At 36.0% G+C, this 10,504-nt stretch overlaps 1 protein-coding gene across 1 annotated transcript; it reads left to right on the top strand.

Annotated features, from left to right (window-relative positions):
* Positions 1 to 113: 113 nt before the first annotated feature.
* LOC128559201 (uncharacterized) lies at positions 114 to 1,436 on the top strand. The gene has a single exon (XM_053550401.1). The coding sequence runs from the start codon at positions 114 to 116 to the stop codon at positions 1,434 to 1,436; it is 1,323 nt and encodes a 440-aa protein (XP_053406376.1).
* Positions 1,437 to 10,504: the final 9,068 nt, after the last annotated feature.

The raw sequence follows: 10,504 nt of genomic DNA, 5'->3' as shown, positions 1-10,504 counted from the left end.
AGCTGAGAAGGGCCGTTGCTTGGTTACTAAGATATAAGGTATACTGCAGATGTAAACACTTAAACCACACCTTGGGACTGAGTGAAGGTGACTTGAGCACCAATGAACTCAACATGGCGGAACATACCATATTAGCGTTGGTTCAACGTACGTCGTTTACCGATGAGAGAATATATCTACAAAATGGGAATTCTGTAAGAAAAGACAGTTGTTTAGCATCTTTGAACCCGATTATACACCATGACCTAATCAGAGTACAAGGACGCTTACAATGCGAATATCCAAGCAAATATCCAGTCGCACTACCTAGCAAACACCATGTAACAAAACTAATAATAAAACATATCCACGAACATAATGGTCACGTTGGAAAAGAGCATGTACTTTCTATGTCACGTGAGAAATATTGGATTCTACACGGACCTAGCGCAGTGAAGAGTATTTTGAGAGGTTGCATCTCATGCAGACGACAACATAAACCGTTAATGACCCAACAGATGGCGCCCTTGCTAGACGAGCAGACGACACCGGATATGCCACCATTTTCCCATATTGGAATCGATTATTTCGGACCATTTATTGTGAAGACAGCTCGTGCACGAGAAAAGCGTTATGGTTGTATTTTCACGTGCCTAACGTCGCGTGCGGTACATTTTGAAATTGCTCACAGTCTATCTACTGATTCCTTCATATCTGCCTTTCAACGCTTTCAAAGTCGACGTGGACGCCCACGGAAAGTCTTCAGTGATAATGGAACCAATCTTGTTGGAGGTGAAACTGAACTACGAAAATCATTGCAGCTTTGGAACCAGTCCAAACTCAGTGGATTTTTTGCTCAGAACGACATTGAATGGCATTTCAACCCTCCGAACGCAAGCCATATGGGAGGAGCATGGGAACGTTTAATTCGTTCTACTAGAGTTATATTGAAATCTCTCGTCCGAGAACAACTACTTAACGACGAGCAGCTGCTTACATTTATGGCTGAAACTGAGAAAATACTAAATGACAGACCTTTGACACCCGTTAGCAGTGATCCCAGAGACCCACCAGCATTAACGCCGAGTATGCTACTGCTAATGAAATCAAACCAGTGCTTACCTGTTGGTATCTTTAAGAAGCAAGATATATACGCAAAACGGTGGTGGAGACAAGTGCAGTATCTCGCAGATGTATTTTGGAAACGATGGTTGAGAGAATACTTACCACTACTTCAGAAACGTCAGAAATGGCAACGTAAAACTGTAAACCTGAAGAAAGATGATGTAGTTCTTGTTGCCGTTGACAACGTTCCCAGAGGACAGTGGCCACTAGCCCGAGTGGTTGACGTGAATCTTGGTAGAGATGGCCTAGTTAGAAGCTGTGTGATCAGAACTAAATCAGGTCAATTAATTAGGCCAGTTACTAAACTGTGTCTTCTTGAGGCTTCAATGTAAATTTGATCCTAACCTTTTTCGAAGCTAAATAATAATTATAACAAACAAGTAAGAGTCAAGTTTTGCTGTACAAATTGCTATAAATGCGCTACTTAGGAATTGTCTTTATGAAGCGTAGATAATTGTTTTTTGGTTAGATTTCGTGCACCTTGCATAGATTAACTAATTACGTGAAATATGTCATCAGCTTAAGAATTATTGATTATTGATAAAGCATGGAAGTGTAATTTTTTGAAAAGTTTATTTGTTATGAAATGTATGTAATTTCATAGTGGGGACTGTTAGAAACATAAATGTAGTTTCTAATATTTGTTGTATCTGACGCTATTTATTTGACGTCTGTTTGGCGTCTTCAGCCACGCGATAATTTGCGGCGTTCATTGACGTCAACGTTATAGTTGTTTATACTTCCGCCCAGACTTTGAAACGTTAACTGAACTGATCGTTAACTGTGGACATAAGTTATTCTGATGAGACTTAATGAGTAAGAGACCAAATTCGGTAACTAAATACTGTTAATTTATTCAAAGCGTAATTATTGAACTCAAAGTTATGATATTGAATTTGTTAAATAACATAAAATGAATATATAGACTTTAATTTTAATTTTCTGCATGATTGGATAATGCAAGTTTTGTTGATGTGAAATATGTTTGTACATCTGTTGTTTATATGAGTATATGTATAATTGGTGAGCGTTGTATGAATGTTGTTTGTATGTTTGTATTTGCAGAGAATCGCTATAACTAGAGAAATAAAAGGGTAAAGGCGCATCTCTCGTTTAGTCACTGAGTTGATCCAAGTCCCAGAACACACAGTATGTGTTTAGGCTATAATATGTATAACAGCTGTTTTCAGCCATGATATTGCTATTATTATGTACTTAATGTTCTGTCAATCATGACTGATGAATAAAGTTATAAAAGAGAACATGTATCTGACCAGTTCTAAAAAGTCGTCATGAAAATCCCAGGAAAGATAAATTTAAGGTGTGCTTAATACATTACTGGTGGAAAAAAAAACAAGACCGAAACAAAGTCATAGGTACGTTTGCTGAAGAGATAGATGTATTTTAGATGTCAATGTATTTTATAGGCATTTATATTCAACTTGTTCTTTACTATGTTTATGGAACTAAGGATTCCCATGATTAAATAATTATTATGGAAAATAAATGAATGCTTGAATAGATTTTCTTAGCTTTTTTTTGAGGTGGACCGATCTAAAATCTTATCGAAAATCAGTCAAAAGGAAACGATCATCCACCCAGCTTAGATAAAGCTCAAGTCTGCAGGTTATGAGACACTTTTCTCACTATCGTTATTATCGTCTAGTCTCGTGCCATGAATGTATGCTTATGTTTGACGTTTGATTCTAAATAAGTGTGAAATATGGGCAATTTTCGCATCACAACTTTGTGTCCTGAACCCGATATATTACCCGTTTTTATGGTAAATTACCTAAACTGGTAGGTTGAAAATATCAGTATATGTAATACATTCGGCCTACTTTCCCCTGACATTTCACAACATTTTTCACTGTTATTGACGCAATTTAGAGGGAATTCCAAATATCCCATGTCCCCATAATTGTGATACATTTGTCCAAAGTTTATAATAATTACCTCCCCTAACAAAATTGGCAACCGTTTTGTGGTGAAGAAAATGGTTGAGCCTTTTATTTGTAAAATTTGCAGGTATATATTCATAAATAATTAGGTTACATCAAGTGGTTGGATGCAAGTGGAGTAAATGGTCTATCAAAGATAAAGATCTATCCCATAAATTTAATTGCATTTCATATACTGGCTAGCTACTTCATACATATTTTGTAAAGTTTTCGTTGCAATGTTTTCGTATTCATTTGAAGAAAATACTGTTTCACACAGACGTGTCACACCAACAAATCTACTTAGTCTATTTTATATAACAATCAAGATTACTGTCCATGTGGAAACAATGATAAATTTGATATGTACGGTATACCGTTCTGGCGTATAGGTAAGCTTGCAGAGCGCCAACACCCCAGAGCGGCAAATTCTTGACTTGGCATGCTGGCGCCACGGCGAGCGACACATGCATTTACCGTGTTGGGGCGCTCACTTATTGTTATGGCATGTTGGCTGTCTTCAATCGCAGCAACACGCCGCAAAAAGATACGACAAAACTCAGCCACTATACATATCCGAAAAATCAGTAACAGGATTTGTTAAAACAAATCAATCTATAAGATGGCTAAATGATTAAATTATTTCTATCCAATAATTTGGTGGTTTTTTATTTGATTTTCCTTAAAAGAGTCAGTTTTGTAACAAAATAATAATTTTAACAGGAAAATGAATTGATACTACAAAAAATTACTCATTCAGAGTTTTTCCAAAAAATACGTCAACATGAGATGAATATTAAAAGAAATGTAACATGTATTAAATATCTGCATACGTAGTAGAATGTTGATTTTGTTTTCCATTTCAATGGATTTCAGACACTTTACTCATTTGGAAACATTGTTTCATCACTTAAAAGGGAAACTACGCAAACACGTTTGACAGATCGACTTTTGGAAAGCGCATTGCTTCATTTTAAAAGAAAGGATCACGTGAGAGAATATGGCTTCAGCATGCTTTCTAATTATTTACATATCTACATGCAGAGGGGTGTTGACAATATGATGTAAGAGTCTTATTCTGCTCACGTCGCATGATTTTGAATTCACATTTACAGAAATTTGTTGATTTGTTCCTGTGTGTTATAACTTTCAATTGCACTAGCGTGACAAGATACAATTATTATACCAGAATAGTTTCAGCAGTGTGTCAAATATACCAATCCCTAATGATTCACTTAGTAACCGCATTGGAAAATTGTACACGGGTTCCATACAATGATACAGATTATACGAAATATTTTGTATACACTAGACTTCAATGAATCTCAGTAAATAAAATACAAAGCGTTCGAGATAAAGACCATTTTAAGAAAACCTTATGACATAAGTATGAAGAAATACACATGAACAAGAAAATTAAATCTAAAGTGTCAGTGGCACCAAACGTTTTATAGGAAGGGACTATGGCCATACTGCTTCTTTGCTGTTGCAGCCCTTTTACAGCTGATCACTACAATCTCCTCTTTGCTTCTGCAATAAATTCCTTTTAATATACGAAACTATTTTGAAGCCATGTTTGATAAAGTATAAACCAGTTATGTAACTTGTCCTGTCAGATCAGCTGATGATACTGAAATCATGCGTAAAACTTGAAATCTATCAGCTTGAATCTGCTCGCATTTAAAAATTTAAGCAAACAGTCTATTTAAAAAATGGACATAATTTTAAGCTTTCATCACAATAGAGCTAAAATAAATTAGTATAAACTAAACTTAACTCGTTGAATAGATTCAATTTGAAAGGACACTCATGTAATATCCTCTATTTATCACTTTTGTATATACAGTTGAAATCAGTATTACACCTGGAAAGAAACTCACATGCTACTGAGGTTATTGTTCTGGCAAGCCTGTCATTAGTAAGTCGTAAAGGATGATTAGATTAGTGGCGTCATTCATACCTTATAGCGTCATTAGCTCTTCCTTCTTCCTTCTTTCTAATTTTCACTTCAGCTTGAGAAATGTTGTCGTCCTTTTCATGCCTTTGCCGATGATGTGACTCATCTTTTTGAACCGACAAGCACCAGTAGTTATGTTTAAAGGTCTATATCTAATTTTAAAAAGAAGACTGCTACAACAAAAGAAAGATAAATGTACAAACGCACAGCATTGAAATATTGTATTAAGTGTTTCACTGTCGAAATAGTACAAACGGAAATGACAATTTTACAATGTTTCCCATAAACACGGGGGTGGGATCCAACATATGTATTCCCAAATGGGCACCGCTTAAAATCATATGTTGTGCTTCCGGTAGTACATAATTATGTGGTAAGGAGGCAGTAAACAGTTTTCAGCAGTTAGTGTCGAATTGGCCGGGGTGAAATTTACAAATAAGAGGCAATTTACGGAATGAAGTGCATATTTGAACTTCTAAATAATAATAATTGCTAGAATTGAAGTTTCAGCGGCTAGAATTGAGTTTCACTTATTTAAAGAAAATCAGTTGAGTAGCCTTGATCTTGATAGTATGACGTAATGACTTGCAGGAGCGTATACATGCTTCCTCTGAGCTAGCTTAAAGTGGGGTTGTCATTTTAGCAGGGGCCTCAGGAAAAGTGTAATAGTGAAAAAACGGTACGGATGGCCCATATATTTCAGCTTATTTTCAGATTTTACAGTGTTACTGGAGTATGGAACAGTGTAGCAATTGGGGCTATCATTTTCAGGGAATTGTCTGCAGCGACTGAAAAATTGGCAAATTTAGCTTTTTTCGTCATCAGTTTCAGGTCTTGTAAACAGAAAACTAGACATTAGAGATGTATTGCAGATGGTTTGTAACGATAGACATACAGTGATGTTAATGTCGCAATATCTTTATTTCAGGTGTGTGGTTACAGACTTTTGTGTGAGGTTTTGAAAGTTAGGTAGGCGACTCTAGTCCGAGAAGCTCAGAAAACTGTTCACTGCCTCCTTAAGAGCAAATCTTGAAAACTTGTAAGTTCTTCCATGTGCATTTATTTGATGTCTTAGAGGTTTTTCAGTATGATTTGGGAAGGAATGTGAGTTTTAAAGTTAATTTTGAAGCAAAATGAGAGTTTTTAAGAGCAAGAACTAAGGGGAGATAACCGCGATTCAGACATAAAAGTCAGTTTTACAGTGTTTTCCGAGCCGATATAATGAAAGATATATCTGTTATGACACCATTTTACTTAGACATATGCTTACTGTGACATAAAAGTCGTCAAATAAGGCATTTACATGCAATTTCATTGATTTCTATTAATTCAGTAAGCTTTTCAACAGCAAAATAGCGGCTCGGGCTGTGGAACAGACCTCGTGGGTACTTTCGGCAGTATGTCCTCTGAATCAGTATTTCGTTGTTCGTTTCAGTTTAGAATTTATGTACATATTGCATATAACATAGACTCCAGTCACAGCACACAAAGTTTAGAGAATAGACATCTTTTTCCCTGAAATAGATGGGTTTTGAAAGGTTTGTCTCAAAAGTAACGTTTTTCGCATATTTCATCACTCGCGGAAGGTGATCATTATCAAACTGAGGTCGTAACATGGACTCGTGGTCTGATGCAGTCAGTTCTATGGGTTGAAAATCATGTACATCATAGCTAAATATCACAGTGCAGATAATTATCTTCAAATAGACACCATTTAGTGTCTTGGAATAGACAAATTAGCATGTAGTGGTATATTTTGTGAAACGTTAAGACGGTGACATATGGTGCTCATGCATGTGCTTGTAGCTTCCTTGAGCAGGTCCAGCACAGTACCAGTGACTTAAAATTGCTATAATATTCAGCCAGCTTGGCAGCTGAACATATCTAGATACTAAAAACATGGCTGAGACCTCATTTTTGTATGCAACGTGCCTTAAATGAAACTATAATGTTACTAGTTAATTTCGGTACGCGTTCCTGGTAGAATTTTTGCAAACATGATGTACTCCAGTTGTCAAAATTTTCAACAGCATATGTTGGATATGTATGAAATTGGGTTTCTTTTGGTCAAAATTGATTAAATTACAAAATAAACAGCAAATGTAATACTATTGGGGTCACTTTTGTCTCCCTTAAGGAGGCAGTAAACAGTTTTCAGCAGTTAGTGTCGAATTGGCCGGGGTGAAATTTACAAATAAGAGGCAATTTACGGAATGAAGTGCATATTTGAACTTCTAAATAATAATTATTGCTAGAATTGAAGTTTCAGCGGCTAGAATTGAGTTTCACTTATTTAAAGAAAATCAGTTGAGTAGCCTTGATCTTGATAGTATGACGTAATGACTTGCAGGAGCGTATACATGCTTCCTCTGAGCTAGCTTAAAGTGGGGTTGTCATTTTAGCAGGGGCCTCAGGAAAAGTGTAATAGTGAAAAAACGGTACGGATGGCCCATATATTTCAGCTTATTTTCAGATTTTACAGTGTTACTGGAGTATGGAACAGTGTAGCAATTGGGGCTATCATTTTCAGGGAATTGTCTGCAGCGACTGAAAAAATGGCAAATTTAGCTTTTTTCGTCATCAGTTTCCGCGACCGGGAGAGCACAAAATTCAGGTCTTGTAAACAGAAAACTAGACATTAAAGATGTATTGCAGATGGTTTGTAACGATAGACATACAGTGATGTTAATGTTGCAATATCTTTATTTCAGGTGTGTGGTTACAGACTTTTGTGTGAGGTTTTGAAAGTTAGGTAGGCGACTCTAGTCCGAGAAGCTCAGAAAACTGTTTACTGCCTCCTAAACATTTCACAGAAAAACAGGTGAGATTTTTGTTTGTGATTGAATTTTGTGAAAGTGACATTGTTTTGCCAAAATATTGCGATGCAGTGCAACCGAGTATACATTACCAAGCACGTATTATAAGTGCCTTACCTGTATTTGTAGAAATGACGGAGAAAAACTTATCCTCCGTGAAGCGGTATGACTGAAAATTAGCAACATTTTTATCGACAGATAGAAATATGTTGTAATTGTCCTGCTCCTGCTTAAATTTTGCCCTCGAAACCTTCCGTATGCTAAACCCCACCCAGAAGAAAAAAATATGGCGATCACTTTTCTAGAAAAATATTTATGGGCGAAAACCCGAATGGGATACATATGTTGTGCATCAATTTTTTAAAACTCCGCAAATCTTGAGCTTAAATGGTACCTGGATAAAGAAACGAACTAGAAATACGTGCCAAGTATATATATAGCCACATCATTCCAAACATTATATACATGTGTATTAAAGGATTAACCTGGACAATTAGAAACGAACATTGCTTTAAGCTTATATTAGATGTTGTAGAACATTTCCAGTTAGGAGTCAATGCGTCTGTCCTAAATCCGAAGGCGTTTATGTGTTGCATATGTGTGTTGACCTGTGAATGTCGATATATGTATAGTTTTGTGTATAGTATATTAGTTGCCGATACGGTCTACGTAATTATATGTTCTTGAACCAAGTGTTCTTTTCATGTTTGTTTTACCCGTTCATGTGCGCCTCTATATATATCTTTGGCGGTATTTTGCATCATTACCTGTGGAAATTGTCTGTCCATGAATCATGTACGTGAACTAAGTTATAGAGCCAAATATCTGCGTCTCGGGCAACGGTCTCGGGCAATAAAATGTAATAAATACTTTAGGGTCAGGGTTTCTGGAGGTAAATTTTGGTTTGCCCGATACAAAACTATTGGCCCGCATTATATCAACAATCAACCTTGCTTGAGAGACCACGTCTACTGAGCGGCCACGAGAGGCCACTTGCACTGAAAAAACAAGTTTTGTGAGCCCACTTTTGTTAAGAGACCATTGTCTCCCATTCTTATGCACATACTTTCAAAAACAGTCTTCTTTTTATAAAAAAGTAAAGTAAAATGTTTGTTTATAATAGTGTCACCCCTACTGAAAGGCCAATTTGGCTTATGAGACACCTACATACATTAAACAGCATTACTTCCCGATTCCTATTTTTAATGCAAGGCACCAGGCAGGTAGGCAATCGTTAACCATTATCTAACTAGCCGGTGGCTCACCAACCGGTCTCTGTTCAGTAACAAGACCCGCCTTTGACCTCCCGATTGCGGGGCAGGTGCCTTATCCATTAGGCCACCGCAGCGTTTACATTTTGGATGGGAGCATTGACTGACCACAGAACGAAAGGAATGGTTTGGTCTTAAGTTTATGTATCTATGTTAAAAGTTTATTCATTATATCACATCAATGTCCACCGCGGAGGAATTGATTTATTGTAACAAAGCCATATCTCACATATTCAACTACTTTTCTTTGTCTAACTTACTGCATTTGAAAATAGGTTGAAAAAAGGGATGAGTCACCATAATAAACTTGATTTATTTCATTTTACAACCATGTTTTTCAGTTTATGTGAAATCTATTTCATTTCAGAGTGCAACATCCTCTGCAGTTCGATTCTTGTTCTTTTCACTTATTTCAGCGATGAAAAAAGCTACTAGTAGTAAGTTTGGTTGAAACTAAATGATTTATAAGCTGACTAAATGGTTATTTCTGACTCTTCTTTTCTTTGATGTCTCCATGTCATGAAAAAGCATAAAAATGAAATTAGTTGTTTTTATTCATTGAAGGAAAAAAATATACCACTGAAAGCTGAGCTAAAATATATGAATACAATTCTTTTACATTAAAATGTGAGTAAAATGTAACACTTCTACATTATTAATAAATCCAACTTTAAAGTCCATTATTATATAGGCAGTTTCATACACGCTAGAGATAATGTCTAGGTTATAGGAGTGCCGTCAAAGTTTGGTTCAGGTTTGAGCAAAAGACTCAAGTTTTTGACGTAGCCTGAAGTTCTAACCGATACCGTGTTTCGATAAGTCGTATTTAGTTGAATTAAAAAGAATACATTAAGCGTTGTAACTTCGCAGTTTATTAAATTGGAAAATTACACTCATTAGTCATCGATCCTATTTTAAGCATTTAAGTAATAATTTATATTACTATATTTTACTATAAGTAGTAACAAAAGAATTCCTTAAAAACCGTCATAACCTCAACAGTTGACGGACTAATAGTGCACAGCTGCCATAATAGTACTGGGTAACTGGAACATCCTTCCACGTGAAATTACAGCTGCGGTCTCTGAGAGATGTTTACACTTGGGTGATTTGAAGGATAAAACAGCAATGAAACTGATGCGTTTTCAGCACAGTAAAGTACAATGAAAATATGAGATGAAAGTCAGGTGTGTGTATACATGATAAAATATATAAATGTGCGGGGTGAAATGTCACACCTGACAAGTATATTAAACCTAACACCATGTAATGTTTTGCGTGGAAGACACAGTAAAACATACAGGTTAATATAGGTTTCTCTAATAAGAGTCTTGCTTAAAGGTTCAAACGCAGAAAGTGTTAAGACTTTCTTAGATATAACAACCCTTTTCAAACATGTACTTGGTATGAATATGT

The sequence above is a fragment of the Mercenaria mercenaria genome, chromosome 9 (assembly GCF_021730395.1).
Source record: "Mercenaria mercenaria strain notata chromosome 9, MADL_Memer_1, whole genome shotgun sequence".
Taxonomy (NCBI): Eukaryota; Metazoa; Mollusca; class Bivalvia; order Venerida; family Veneridae; genus Mercenaria; species Mercenaria mercenaria.
Note: the sequence above shows the minus strand (reverse complement) of the source record. Positions and strands in the feature narration are given on the sequence as shown.

Coding starts and splice junctions, on each gene's coding strand:
- LOC128559201 (XM_053550401.1), top strand. CDS start 114: ATGGCGGAACATACCATATTAGCGTTGGTTCAACGTACGTCGTTTACC.